Here is a 15,449-nt window from a genome sequence, read left to right as displayed (position 1 = left end):
AGGCAATCCACCCGTTTCAACCTCCTGGAGTGTTAGTAGTGAGCCACCACACCCAGCCCCTTTCTCTTTTAGAAAAATTGAACCTTTTTTCCCTTTCATTCCTTCCCTTTATCATTTCGTTCCTTCTTTTCAGATAGTGTCTCACTCTGGCATCTGTAGAGACCTGATCATAGCTCACTGCATCCTCAAACTCCAGGGTTCAAGTGATCCTCCTATGTCAGTTTCATGAATAGCTGGGACTACAGGTGTATGCTACTACACCTCGATACTTTTTTCTGTTTTTTCGTAGAGACAGGGTCTTGCTCTTCCTCAGCCTAGTCTTTGACTTCTGACCTCGAGACCCTCTGTTTTTGGTCTCCCAGAATTCTAGGATTATAGGTGTGAGCTACTTTGCTTGGCCCAGACTATTTCTTTTCTTTCTTTCTTCTTTTTTTTTTTTTGAGACAGAGCCTCAAGCTGTCACCCTGGGTAGAGTGCCATGGCATCACAGCTCACAGCAACCTCCAACTCCTGGGCTCAAGCGATTCTCCTGCCTCCGCCTCCTAAGTAGCTGGGACTACAGGTGCCTGTCACCCTCAGTATATGGGGCCAGCGCCCTACCCACTGAGCCACAGGCGTCGCCTGCCACTGCTGTTTTAACTGGCCGGGGCTGGGTTCAAACCTGCCACCCTTGGTATATGGGGCCCGTGCCCTACACACTGAGGCACAGGTGCCGCCTCATTTTTCTATTCTTTATAGAGATAGGGTCTCTTTCTTACTCAGCCTGACCTCAACCTTCTGAGCTCAAGCAATCTTGCCTTGATTTCCCAGAGTGCAGAATTATAGGCATGAGCCACAGTGCTGGCCTATATGTATAATTTCTCTCTTTCCCTAAGAATCTGTTGCTATTGAGATAGACCACTGGTACAGTCATTGAGTGTTTGCTAATCCCTTAACACTAAGTTAAATACACACTGTATCTAGAAGAGAGAATGCATTGGCATCATTAAATAAAACGTGATAAGCCTGTTTATTTATTTCTTTGGAGATTTACACATGTGCTCTAATTGTTCTGGAAATTTCATCCATTACAATTGAAATTAAAAAGCTTCTCAGCGTCCTTTTCTACAAGGATTTTTGTTTGTGATTGCTTTCCTATGGAAAGGAAAAGTTCTACTCAGAAGACTTAAAGCACTAGCAAACATTCGGCAGAGGGCAAGGCTCATGCCTCTGGGGATAGAACTGATGTTCCTCAACCAGGGGCCTATGTGGAGTCAGAGCCCTGGAAAAGGAAGTGTGAAATGCTGGGAGAACCACAACAGGCCCTCATTTAATCATTTTTTGCTGAGCCATCAGCTCTGTTCTCAGACTATGGCCTGAAATAGGCTTATATCAACCTAATTGCAGTTTCTCCAAACTGCCTTAAAAAATGCAAGTTTTCCAGACTGCCATATTGCTCAGCGTTCCACTGAGTGTATTATTTTCTGCTAACCTGGGAGAACATGCGTGCCAGAGGAAACTAAGGCAAATGCCTGAGGCTTTTTGACATAGAAGAGGAATGGGATCATACACACCAGAATTGGATCATTTTATCTCCATTTAAGGACTAGAGGAAAAATAGCCAGTATTTTAAAATCCTGCAACTTGGGAAAAAATGCAATCGCTGGCCAGGCGCGGTAGCTCATGACTAATCCTAGCACTCTTGAGAGGCTGGATTGGGTGGATTGCCTGAGCTCACAGGTTCGAGACCAGCTGAACAAGTGCAATACCCCCGTCTCTAAAATGTGGCGGGCGCCTATAGTCCCAGCTACTTGGGAGGCTGAGAAAAGAGAATCGCTTGAACCTAAGAGTTTGTGACAGCGCGGCATTGTACCATGGGCGACAAAATGAGACTGTCTCAAAAAAAAAAAAAAAAAAAGCAGTCGCTGTTGAAGAATGTATCAATTATTAAGTGTGGAGCCAATGCTATTTGGTTGCATCTACATTGAGAACATTTCCAGGGATGCAATACACTTCACCTCTGTCAACCTCCACCCCCATCTCCGCTATAAGGCAGAAACAGCAGCACTGGGCATAGTGGGAAGAGGGCTGGAATATGGGGCTGGGATAGATTACAGGAGGGTAGGAAGAACAGGTGATTTTTTTTTTGAGACAGAGCCTCAAGCTGTCACCCTGGGTAGAGTGCTCTGGCATCACAGCTCACAGCAACTTTCCAACTCCTGGGCTCAAGTGATTCTCCTGCCTCTGCCTCCCAAGTAGCTGAGACTACAGGCGCCTGCCACAATGCCCAGCTATTTTTTGGTTGTAGCTGTCGTTGTTTGGCAGGCCCGGGCTGGATTTGAATGCGCCAGCTATGGTGTATGTGGCTGGCGCCTTAGCTGCTTGAGCTACAGGCACCGGGCCCAGGTGTTTTTTTTTTTTTTGACAGAGTCTCACTTTGTCGCCCTCAGTAGAGTGCTGTAATGTCATAGCTCACAGCAACCTCAAATTCTTTGGCTCAAGCAATTTTCTCACCTCAGCCTCTCGAGTAGCTGGGACTACAGGTGCCCACCACAATGCCCAGCTATTTTTTTTTTTTTTAAGAGATGAGGCATCTCTCTGGCTCAGGCTGGTCTCGAACCTGCAAGCTTAGGCAATCTAGCCACCTCAGCCTCCCAAATGCTAGGATTACAGGCATGAGCCACTGTGCCCTGCAAGAACAGGTGTTTTTGAAAGCTGACTACTAAACTAGTTAATTCTGGTTTGTTAACATTAGTAAAGGCAGCCTTCTTTTCTGCAGTATGGCTAGAAAATGGTGGGGAACTTTCATTTTGAAAATGTCTTTGATTTTTCCGCTGAGCAGAATCCTCATTTGGCTGTTTGAATGTGCCCTGTGATATGAGAAGGGGCAGAATGGGGGCAACCCTCCACCCCCCTGCTTGGTTCTCCCACTTCCTTCCTGTCTGGGCTCAAGGCCCACACTGCTGGAAAGCAAGCTCCCTCACCTTTTGCACCTGATCAGGCAGTTGGGTCACAGAGATGTCAACCTACCAGCAGGGTAACAGCCTTCTAATTTTTTATCTGTGTTTTCTCTAAGACAGTTCTTGAGCTGAGACACTATAAAACCTCCTGGATCCATATCCAATCCTTTTGGATAGCTCCCTCTTTCTCTTTTTTTCTATAACAGCTTTATTGAGATACATTTCACAGTTGGCCCATTTTAAGTGTTCAATTCAATAGTGGACAGCTCTGATTTACTTGTACCTCCTGGTCTGCTTGCACATTATCTCCTTCCTTCAGGGACAGAATGGGTAAATGAGGGGACACAAACATAACTGGAGGTGAAGCCCATGGACTTCTCTGACTAGAGCATCTGCTAGTAAGGAATAAGAGGGGTGCTCACTGACCCAGGGTTGGGGACTGCCAAACGAGGCCTTCTTCCTGGCTTTCAAATGCCAGGAAGCTGGCAGACACTGTAGGTACAGGGGGAAAGCAGTGCCAAGATATTCCCCACCAGTATGCCAACCATTTCACAAAACTGAAGTGGTTTTTCAGAAAGAGCCTAGAGTTTTTGAGTTGGTCAGTTCCAGCCTTGCTATATATTAATGTGATATATACAATACAATTGCCAGTTCAGCTCTCAAAGAACAGTATTTAAATCAACAGTGATTAAGAATACTGAATTTGGAGGGTATTTTAAAAAGAGAGAGAAAATAAGTAAATCATCAGTAATAGCCCATTTATTCCCTCACTCAACAAATAGTTACTGAGCGTCCAGAAGGAGCCAGGCACTCTTCTAAGAACTGAGGGGTATTGGTGAGTCCCTGATCTCAAAGGAAGTGAGTGGAATCTGGTGGCGAAGACAGATGACAAAAAGTGAACGAGCAAAATGTTTTTGTTTACAAAATACACTTTCCAGCCAGGTGCGGTGGCTCATGTCTATGATCCTAGCACTTTAGGAGGTTTGGGAGGTTGAGGCACGTGGATCACCTGAGCTCAGGGGTTTCAGACCAACCTGAGTAAGAGCAAGATCCCATCTCTACTAAAAATACAAAAATTAGCTGGTGTTGTGAGGAGTGCTGTAGTTCTAGCTCCTCAAGAGGCTTAGGCAAGAGGATCATCTGAGCCCAAGAGTTTGAGGTTACTGTTAGCTATGACAGGGTCTTGCTCTGGCTCAGGCTAGTCTCAAACCTGTAAATGCAGGCAATCCACCTTCCTCAGCCTCCCAGAGTGCCAGGATTACAGACATGAGTCACTGCACCAGGCTTTGATTCCACAGGTTTGGACGAGTTAGATTTTTCAACAGGGATAAAGGAATGGAAAAAAAAATAGGTTGAAATGCTAAAATGGGTGGCTGGGGAAAGTGTCTCTCTGAGGAAGCAACATTTGAATTGAGACTTGACTGACAGGAAGGAATCAGCAGCATGATGCTCTGGGGCAAAATGTTCTAGCTAGAGGAAGGGGTAAGTACCAAGGCCCCAGGTGTAGCCCAGAAGAGGGCAGGCAGGACCCAGGAGGAACCAACCTAAGTAAAAAAGGGGTGATCTGGGGTGGTGCCTGTGGCTCAAGGAGTAGGGGGCCAGCCCTGGCCAAAAGTGCAAAAAAAAGAGGATGGGGTAATCTGGTAGGAGTATGTGCGTTGATTTTTTTTTTTTTTTTTAGAGACAGTGTTTCACTTCGTGGCTCTCAGTTGAGTGCTGTGGTGTCACAGCTCACAGCAAACTCCAGCTCTTGGGCTTAGGCGATTATCTTGTTTCAGCCTCCCAAGTAGCTGGGACTACAGGCACATGCCACAAAGCCCAGCTATTTTTTGTTGCAGTCTGGCTGGGGCCCATTCAAACCTGCCACCCTTGGTATATGGGGCCAGCGCCCTACCCACTGAGCCACAAGCCTTGCCCTCAAGTTTTTCATTTTTGGAATCTCACTCTGGCTCAGGCTGATCTTGAACTCCCAAGCTCAAGTGATCCACCTGCCTCAGCCTCCCAGAGTGCTAGGATTACAGGCGTGAGCTACCACACTGGTGAGCCACCACAGTCAGCCTTAAATTGCAAGTTCTCTCCACCCTTTGATTTTCTCCAGTGTGCTGTGCTGTATTTTTTTTTTTTTTGAGACAGTCTTACTATGTTGCCCTTAGTAGAGTGCCGTGACGTCACAGCTCACAGCAACCTCAAACTCTCGGGCTTAAGTGATTCTCTTGCCTCAGCCTCCCAAATAGCTGGGACTATAGGCGCCCACCACAGCGCCAGGCTATTTTTTTTTTTTTTTTTTGCTGCAGTTGTCATTGCTTTTGGCAGGCCTTGGCCTGGTTCGAACCTGACAGCCTTGGTGTATATGGCTAGTGCCCTAACCGCTGAACTATGGGCGCTGAGCCATAAATTATGTTTTTCTTTTGTTAATCTGTATTTTGTCAGTCTCATTTGCAGGATGTAGGTCTAGAACCTAAGAGGCAGAAGAAAAAGTGTTTTCCCCTCCCCATATGTATTTCCTGCTTCAGCCTTAGATATTTGAGAATTCTTTTTTCCTTATATCTCTCTCTTTTTTTTAAAAAACCACTTTACTCGGCTCTGTGCCTGTAGCTCAAGCGGCTAGAGCGCCAGCCACATACACCTGAGCTGGAGGGTTCAAATCCACCCGGGGCCCGCCAAACAACCACAGCTGCAACCAAAAAATAGCCAGGTGTTGTGGCGGATGCCTGTAGTCCCAGCTACTTGGGAGGTGGAGGCAGGAGAATCACTTGAGCCCAGGAGTTGGAGATTGCTGTGAGCTGTGATGCCACAGCACTCTACCCAGGGCAACAGCTTGAGGCTCTGTCTCAAAAAACAACAACAACAACAACAAAAAAAAAACCTTTACTGAGATATGATTGACATATAAAAGGCTGTACATAATTAATTTGTACAACCTGATGAGTTTAGAGATAAGCAGACATCCATGAAACATCACCAAATCTACACCATAAACTTTTATATCACTTCCAAAAGCTTCCCACCATCTTTATTTATGACAATGATAATGGAATGCTAAGAACACTTGATATGAGATCTACCCTCTTAGTAAGTTTAAATTTTTTTTAAACTTACCAAGGGTAAATTTTTATTTTATTTATTTATTTATTTTTTTTGTAGAGACAGAGTCTCACTGTACCGCCCTCGGGTAGAGTGCCGTGGCGTCACAAGGCTCACAGCAACCTCTAGCTCTTGGGCTTACGCGATTCTCTTGCCTCAGCCTCCCAAGCAGCTGGGACTATAGGCGCACGCCACAACGCCCGGCTATTTTTTTGTTGCAGTTTGGCCGAGGCTGGGTTTGAACGCGCCACCCTCGGCATATGGGGCTGGCGCCCTACCCACTGAGCCACAGGCGCCGCCCCGCTAAGGGTAAATTTTTAAACTTAAAAATTTAAAAACAACGCCTGCTTTTTTTTTTTTGGTTGCAGCTGTCATTGTTTGGTGGGCCCGGGTTGGATTCGAACCCGTCAGCTCAGATGTATGTGACTGGCACCTTAGCAGCTTGAGCCACAGGCACCGAGCCAGTTTTAAATTTTTTTTACTTTTTTGGAGAGAGTTTGTCTCATTCTGTTGCCTGGGCTAGTGTGCCGTGGTATCATCACAGCTCACTGCAACTTCAAACTCCTGGGTTCCAGCTGTCCTCCTGCCTCAGCCACCTGAGTAGCTGAGACTATAGGCACACACCACCACATTCAGATGATTTTTGTATTTTTTGTAGTGACAAGTCTTCTTGCTCAGGTTGGTCTAGAATTCCTGACCTCAAGTGATTCTCCTGTCTCTGCCACCTAGAGTGCTAGAATTATAGGTCTGAGAAGCTGTGCCAGCCTTTTTTTTTTTAAATATAGAGATGGGGGTCTCACTCAGGCTGATTCTTTTTTTTTTTTTTTTTTGAGACAGAGTTTCACTTTGTCATCCTCAGTAGAGTTGCATCATAGCTCACAACAACCTCCAACTCTTGGGCTCAAGTGAATGTCTCAGCCTCCCAAGTAGCTGAGACTAGAGGCACCGGCCACAACACCTGGGTATTTTTAGAGATGGGGTCTCATTCTTGCTCAGGCTGGTCTCCAACTGGTGAGCGCAAATTATACATCCACCTCAGCTTCCAAGGTGCTGGGATTACAGGTGTCAGCCACTGCACAGGGTCCTCAGGCTGATTTTGAACTTCTGGCCTGAAGTGATTTTCCCACCTCATCCCAAAATGCTGGGATGTGAGCCATTGCTTACAAGGTGTGAGCCATTATACTCTGTCCTCTTAGTAAAATTTTAAGTCTACAATACTGTTTTTTTTTTTTTTTTTGTAGAGACAGAGTCTCACTGTAGCACCCTCAGGTAGAGTGCCATGACGTCACATGGCTCACTGCAATCTCCAACTTCTGGGCTTAAGTGATCGTCCTGCCTCAGCCTCCCGAGTAGCTGGGACTACAGGCACCCGTCACAACGCCCGGCTATTTTTTTGTTGCAGTTTGGCCAGGGCTGGGTTTGAACCCGCCACCTTGGGCATATGGGCCGGCGCCCTACTTTTTTTTTTTTAAGAGACAGAGTTTCACTTCATAGCCCTCGGTAGAGTGCTGTGCTATCACAGCTCACAGCAACCCCCAGCTCTTGGGCTTAGGTGATTCTGTTGCTTCAGCCTCCCGAGTAGCTGGGACTACAGGCGCCAGCCACAACGCCCGGCTATTTTTTTGTTGCAGCCCTACAACATGGTATTATTAATATAGGTACTATGCTACACAGCAGATCTCTAGGACTTATAATTTTGTATAACTGAAATTTTGTATCCTTTTTAATACCTCCCCATATTAGAGCTCTTCAAATATGAATACTGTCTGGACAGGGGATAACCTCCTAGTCCTATTGGAAGTCACAGTCCTTTTTAAAATCTTTGTTTTAGTACTAAAACAAATTTGGTTACCAATTCACAATTGTTGCTCTCCATAGAAATCTTTAGTAAAAGGCAAAAGATTTATTCATTCTGAAGAGAAACCAGCGCATAAAAGTTATAGCTTTACCTTCTACAGGGGTAATTGTGCATAGTGGGCTAAGTCATTAGCCTTTCATTTATATAAAATTAGATTAGTTGGAAGGCTACATTTCTATTCAAAAAGCTGACTTTATAGAGCACCAACTGATTTTGCAGGGGCTGAGAAATAAACTGATGTAAACAAAAACACTGAAAATATGAATTAACAGCAGAGCAAGGGCTTTTGAAAGCAGAGAGAGTTGATAAGTTGCAAGGAATAGTAGTGCCCATGGGGCATTTCGATTTCTAAAGCTTGGAGCAGGCAGGGTGTTCAGAGTCCCTGAACATACCCAGTTATGCAATGCAAAGTGCTGGACGAATCTGTTTTCTACCTAGAGTCAGCAGTGTTAAGGGCCACAACTTTTCACTGAATTTTTTATGTTTCAGGTTACTTTGTCATTCATCACATTTTTAGATACGTCAATTCACTTACCCAACTTGTATTTACTTAGAACCCAGGAATAAGAAATGAGCATGGTCTCTTAGGGCTAATAGAAGCACACATGAAGTGAGTGTTTACATCTCACTGAACCCTTACTTTACTCCCTTGATCATTATCTTTATTCTACAATGGAGAAAACTGAGGCTTAAATAGGTTAGGGAACTTGCTCCAGGTCACTTAGCAAATAAGTTGTGTGGCCAGGACTTGAATGAAAGGACGGCCCTTTTAGCCAGTTGGGACATTACTGCACAGACAATTTCTAATTCTGTAGATCTACATAGTGCTTTCAGTTTTCTGAACTGGGGAATACCTTCATGAAATGGATCAAAGAAAGAGCTGTCAGCATTATATAGGATTCACAGAGGTAAGAAAGAACTGGAGGGTAGTGAGATGGGGTAGAAAGTTGTGGCGACAATCCAGGGACTGGAGATGAGTGACCAGAGGTTGGAAGTAGAAAACCTGGTTCTAGCCTTGTTTCTGCCTTGCTGCTGCTGCTGGGGAATCTCAGGCAAGTGACAGCCACATCACTGAAGCTGCGCTACTCTTCCTTAAAATGGGTTGATAAATTGAGTCTAGAAAACCTCTAGGTTCTTTAAAAATTCTTCCTGCTTCCTTTAAATTTTAATGTATTCTAAAGATTTAGATATGAAGACCTACTATTATCCTAAATGCAGAAGAGAATTCAGATGTAATAATTCTACACATCATCTTCTTCTCAAAGTACAAACGACCGTAATTGGTTTTAAGAAGGCTTTCTAAACAAGATTATATTGAGATAAGCCAATCATTGCTACATCATATTGTTTTCATTGTTTAAGAAAACGATTTGGGCATTGCTACTGCAGCAGTGGCTGATGATATTAAAATCAAATATTATTCTTGAAACAAAAATGAAATGATTTAAACCTCTCTCTCTAAGAAATTTTATGAAAATATACCTAGGAGGTGCACATTATATTGTCATCAAATTAATTTGTTTCCTCAGCTCAAATTTAATTTAAAAAGAGATATTTCTTCAACTAGTTCAATCAACAGACTGCAAAGGGATTTTAGAGAACACACTTTATCTAATGTTGGTGCAAATAAAGGACACATAGTTCTGCTTTCTGTTGTTTGCGATGCTTCTAGAAAGTATTTTTATTTATTTATTTTTAGACAGAGTCTCACTATGCCGTCCTTGATGCTACCGTGGCATCATAGCTCACAGCAACCTCAAATTCTTTGGCTTAAGCGTTTCTCTTGCCTCAGTCTCCCAGGGCGCCTGCCACAACGCCCGGCTATTTTTTTTTGTTGCAGTTGTCATTGTTGTTCAGCTGGCCAGGGCTGCGTTTGAACACACCAGCCTGAGTGTTTGTGACTGACACCATAACCACTGTGCTATGGGTGCCGAGCCTGTTTATTTATTTTTTTGAGAGAGTCTCACTTTGTAGCCCTGAGTAGAATGCCCTGGAATCACAGCTCACAACAACCTTCAAACTCTTGGGCTTAAGCCATCCTCCTGCCTTAGCCTTCTGAGTAGCTGGGACTACAGGCGCTGGCTATAATGCCTGGCTGTTTTTAGAGATGAGGCTCAGGTTCATCTACACCTTTGAGTTCAGGTAATCCACCCTCTTTTGCCTCCCAGAGTGCTAGGATTACAGGTATAAGCCACTGCACCAGCCTATAAAGTATTTTTAATGACTTCCTGATAAACTGGCTCAGGCTCATAGATGGCTCACATCTGCAAACTTTTCTCCATCCTCATGTCCTACAACAAAATCCATCTCCAAGACTCCTGAGTTCTTGGTTTTAGTATTTCTCAGAACTGATCCATTTTCATCCTCACAGACACAGGTTTAGGGTTTCTCTTTAGAGTGACCCACAGGGCAAAGACTTCTGGAAAAAAAGCTTTTATCAAAACAATTTTGGCTCTGCGCCTGTAGCTCAGTGGCTAGGGTGCCAGCCTCATGATACCGAGGCTGGTGGGTTCAAATCCAGCCTGGGCCTACCAAACAACAATGACACCTACAACCAAAAAATACCCAGGTGTTGTGCCTTCCAAACAACAATGACACCTACAACCAAAAAATACCCAGGCGTTGTGCCGGGCACCTGTGGTACCAGCTTAAGTTGGAGGCTGAGGCAAGAGGATCACTAGAACACAAGAGTTTGAGGTTGCTGTGAGCTGTGACGGCACAGCACTCTACCCTGGGTGACATAGTGAGTCTCTGTCTCAAATCTATCTATCTATCTATATAATAAAATAAATAAAAACAGTTCTGTTCTTAAAAACTTCAGGGATCCTACTGCTTCTAAGATAAAATCTATAAAGAGTGCAGTTGGGGTCCCCACAGTTTCAGCCTGGCAAATACATTAGTTTTTTCTTTACAGACTTTAATCCTCCACATCTGAGAATTGGCTACTTGGAATGCATTGTCTTTTTCTCTGCCAACTCAGGGCATCACCTCTTTCAAGTCCATCTTGAAATTCACTTCCTTCCGGAGGTTTTCCTTGTTTAATAGGTACTTAGCAAATATACAAATCCTGTTTTTGAGCTTTTAATCACATTAAGTGCTTTCAAGATAAATTATCCAAGTCTGGGGTAAACAATTTACAGAGATTTTCATTCTTTAAGAAACCACGCAGAGTGATTTTTGGGTGAGAGCACTCCCAATTTTTAGCTGTCTGCCTTTTCTCTGGGAATCCACACTACAACCAGAGCAAAATAACTCTTTGTGGTGACCTCTAGCGGGCACGAGATAATCCTACAAAATTATGAAAAGTAGAGGGCAAAGTAAAACCCTTCCCTAAACCCAGCTAGGTTACTCTGCAGTCTGACGACCGCATACCATTCCACCACACCCCAGCCCACCTTTAATATATTTTTCCCCAGTATTTGTTTTGCATCTAATTTAGTTTGCTTTATAACTTACCAGTTTCGCCTCCGGCGGGCTGAGCTGCCGGTGCCGGATGCTCTAGCAGTTTTAAATAATCCCAGCTAAATGGAACCCATTACTAGGGCACCCGCGAGTGCATGGGGTAGGTTCGCTCTGCGGAGCCTTAAGGGTCTCTTCATGTTCCAAAGGTCGATGCTGCAGCCAGGTCGGGGTGCATAGGAGAAATCAAGACATTTTGAAAAGGAGGGTGCAGACGAAGGCAACCAGAAATTCTGCTTTTGCTAGCGGCAAAGCGATTATCCCCAGACTCTCACCCCACACTATGGGAAACGTCACGTGAGGGTCCAGGCGCGCTACACGTGGGCGCCTTCCAGGACCCGGGCCCCAGAAAGCGGGGGCTGGGGAGTGTGGCCGCCTTCGGAACACGCGGTACTTGAGTCGCCCCGCGCTGGGAGAGGAAAACCAAAGTCGCCAGCAAAAGCACCTTCTCTAAGAAATCCTTTAGGGATGTTTTAGAAACGGAGCTAAGCTGGGAGAGTTTCTGTAAAAGGCTCTCCAAACACCGTCTGTCCCCGCCCCTCAAACCCCGCATGTTCGTTCTCACTGGGCTTTTAACAAGGGTAAAGGGCCTCCGGGGCTGCCCAAGTCACCCCGATGGCCCGGGCCAAAACGCAGGAGCAGGAACCCCGGCCGCGGGGCTCCCCGCTTCTCGCTTCGCGGCCCTGCGGACCCCTCCTGGACTCTGCCGGCGATAGGAGAGAGGAGACCGCGTCGCGAGGCGGGGACCCCGAGGTCCAGGGCGGGGCGCCGGGGAATCCCAGCCCGAGCGAGTCGGGGAGGTGCGGGCGCGGGCGGGAAGAGGAGGGCGGTGTGCAGGGGGAGGTGAGCAGAGCCGAGCAGAGCCTGCAGGCGAGGAGGAGGACGGCGAGAGAGGCCCCGCCCCCGCCTCTCCGAGCCGGCTCCTTACCGCCTCCGAACCCGCTCACTTTGCCTCTCGCCTCTGGACGGCCGCGGGCGGCTGCCGGATCCGCGGCCGGAGGGAGCGCGGGAGACGGGAAGACATCCTGCACCGGCGCTTCCTCTAGGCGCCTGCACCCCTCAGGGGGTTGGCGCCGCCGCCTTAGAGAGGGCAACCCAGCTTCGGAGGGGGCATCCCCAGGGCGCTAGGGGCGGCGGCGCTGACACAGCTTGGTTCCCTGCCAGTGGGGAAAAGCGCTGGCGCTAAGGGGGACTCCCCAGCCATCTTCAGGTACCGCCAAGCAGAAGGCGCGTCGCCACTAGCGACGGTGGGCTGCTTTAGAGGCTAGAGCCGAAGGGCTCCTGGGCTGGCGAAGGGCAGGAGCGGACTCCCGAGGGAGAGCGGGGCCCCGACGGCGCGCTCTCCCGCCGGCCAAGGGCAGGCAGGCCCTGCGCGGAGGCTGGGGAGCGGCCAGGGTCTCTGGGTTGGCTAGCCATGACCTTCGGGCGCAGCGGGGCGGCCTCAGTGGTGCTGAATGTGGGCGGCGCCCGGTACTCGATGTCCCGGGAGCTGCTGAAGGACTTCCCGCTGCGCCGCGTGAGTCGGCTGCATGGTTGCCGCTCGGAGCGCGACGTGCTGGAGGTGTGCGACGACTACGACCGGGAGCGAAACGAGTACTTTTTCGACCGTCACTCCGAGGCCTTCGGCTTCATCCTGCTCTACGTGCGCGGCCATGGCAAGCTTCGCTTCGCACCGCGGATGTGCGAGCTGTCCTTCTACAACGAGATGATCTACTGGGGCCTGGAGGGCGCGCACCTCGAGTACTGCTGCCAGCGCCGCCTCGACGACCGTATGTCCGACACCTACACCTTCTACTCGGCCGACGAGCCGGGCTTGCTGGGCCGCGACGAAGCGCGACCTGGCGGGGCTGAGGCGGCTCCCTCCAGGCGCTGGCTGGAACGCATGCGGCGAACCTTCGAAGAGCCCACGTCGTCTCTGGCTGCGCAGATCCTGGCCAGCGTGTCGGTGGTGTTTGTGATCGTGTCTATGGTGGTGCTGTGCGCCAGCACGCTGCCGGACTGGCGCGCCGCGGCCGCAGACAACCGCAGCCTGGATGACCGGAGCAGGTACTCCGCCGTCCCTGGGAGGGAGCCCTCCGGGTAGGACACACTTCTCTGCCCGTCCGGTTCGTCCTGTCGCGTCTGTGCGTCCAGTTCGTCCGTCCCGTCTCCGTCCTGTCTGCCTCCGGCTGGCCGAGCCAGACTGGATTCGGGATCCAGTGAGGCCCCAGGCGCGGCCAACCACAGGACGGGTTGGTCCCCACTCCCGTCCCTATTCCCCGGGCACCACCTGGGTCTGGGCCATACACTAGGACGCGCCTCTTGAAATCTTGAGGACGCGAAATCCCCAGGAATAGGGAGGGGCAGGTAGAAATAGAAAAAACATTCCGTCTTCGCAGTTTACTTTTGAGCCAATAGCAATCTGCTGATTAATTTCTAAACTTAAGTTGTTAGTATTCAGCAATTAAATCTCGAGCTAAATGCAGTTTGAATTATTTGCCATTTTTTGATGATGTTTGAAAAGATGAATTCTTGTTATGGTGAAATGTGGTCTGCTATTCACTACCCACACATTCCATATACTCTGCCTCCGGCATAATATGTGCTGTAATGAAATTGTTATGTTATAAAGGAGGTTAATTTAACAACAGACTCTAAATAATGGATGTCTATGGTCTTTTTTCTTTTCCTGCAAAGTGTGGAGTTAGCTTCTGTCCACCATTTGGTACCAAAGATTCACAGTATCACTTTCAGAGGGTCCTTAATATAGCGAAGGAAATAATCATTACCTGGAAGAGCAAAAATCTAAATTGTCCTATATCTAGAAGGAGTATTGGGATAGTTTATGGGGTTTTTTTCCCCCCACTTTAACAGGATGAAAGGAAAATATTTTAATCTTTCTTAAGATAGTGTTACCTTTCAATGGTGATAACACTTTGCTGTTTTTAGTACAAGTGAGCATACTTGCTTGTAGAATTAAACAGACTAAAGTTGGGACAGTCTTTTGAGGGACAAAACCTAAATTGTATATTTTATTTTATCTGTTTGATACTCTTTTAAGATTCTCGTTCCATTCACTTTTTAAATTTCAGATTGTGCCTTGCAGTCTTTTCCTGGTAGGCATGTACATGTCATAATGGAGCTATGTTTCTTAATATTGCAGTGGATTACTTCCACATAACATTACTCCTGTAGGGAATAAGGATTTTTATTTAAATCTGAGAAGTAAATAAAATTGTTGAGTACCACACTCAGTGTATTACTGGTATGCCTTCTTGGCTTGAACTCCAAGATATATGCTTTGAAAGGAAATAAATTAGGAAACGTTTTCTTTAGTGTATTGGGTTCTGTTTTGAATTTATATAGATAAAAATTGCTTATTTGATATTCTAACAATACAATGAGATTAATTTATTTAACTAAATACATAAGTGCCCTTGATTTATTTTTGATTTTTTTTTTTTTTTAAGTTTAAGAGAGCCGTAGGAAAATAAGCCATAAGTGACTGGCTTTGAAATGATTAACTAGTAACTGTAGAATTCTAATGTTAGTAAAGACTTGAGTAACATTAACAAAGAGAATAGGAGAATTGAGGTTTTTTTTTTTAAACTATTATTGCTATGGACAGTTCCTGTGGCTCAGTGGGTAGGGTGCCGGCCCCATATACCGAGGGTGGCGCGTTCAAACCCGGCCCTGGCCAAACTGCAACAAAAAATAGGTGGATGTTGTAGCCGGCGCCTGTAGACCCAGCTACTAGGGAGGCTGAAACAAGAGAATCACCTAGGCCCAGGAGTTGGAGGTTGCTGTGAGCTGTGATGCTGACGCCAGGGCACTCTACTGAGGGCGATAAAGTGAGACTTTGTCTCAAAAAAAAAAAAAAAGGGCGGCACCTGTGGCTCAAAGGAGTAGGGCGCCGGCCCTATATACTGGAGGTGGCGGATTCAAACCTGGCCCCAGCCAAAAACTACAAAAAACAACTATTATTGCTATGGTGGAGAGTAATACATTATTAGTACAGATATTGAGGGAGTTGACTATACCAATATATGAGTAAAAACAATGAAGTACCTGAAATATAATTTTGGGGGGAGGGAGTTTTTAGAGAGAGGAAGGGCAGTCTGGAAATCATT

The 15,449-nt window shown here is 46.7% G+C and overlaps 1 protein-coding gene and 1 non-coding gene across 3 annotated transcripts in view; one reads left to right on the top strand and one right to left on the bottom strand.

The window, feature by feature from the left end:
- Positions 1-7,835: 7,835 nt before the first annotated feature.
- LOC128585046 (U5 spliceosomal RNA) lies at positions 7,836-7,955 on the bottom strand. Its single transcript, XR_008379796.1, has one exon. It is a non-coding gene; the product is annotated as a U5 spliceosomal RNA (small nuclear RNA).
- A 4,218-nt stretch (positions 7,956-12,173) lies between these two features.
- The window catches only part of KCNG3 (potassium voltage-gated channel modifier subfamily G member 3), a 55,578-nt gene continuing 52,302 nt past the window's right edge, over positions 12,174-15,449 (top strand). The window contains exon 1 of one of the 2 annotated variants that reach the window (XM_053588469.1): positions 12,174-13,419. In XM_053588469.1, coding sequence (XP_053444444.1) covers positions 12,755-13,419 — 665 coding nt within the window. In that variant the 5' untranslated portion in view covers positions 12,174-12,754. The remainder of the gene's footprint in view (positions 13,420-15,449) is intronic. The other variant, XM_053588471.1, reaches the window with a different exon arrangement.

This window comes from Nycticebus coucang, chromosome 4 (genome assembly GCF_027406575.1).
Source record: "Nycticebus coucang isolate mNycCou1 chromosome 4, mNycCou1.pri, whole genome shotgun sequence".
NCBI classification, from domain to species: Eukaryota; Metazoa; Chordata; class Mammalia; order Primates; family Lorisidae; genus Nycticebus; species Nycticebus coucang.
This window is presented reverse-complemented; position numbering and strand designations above follow the sequence as displayed.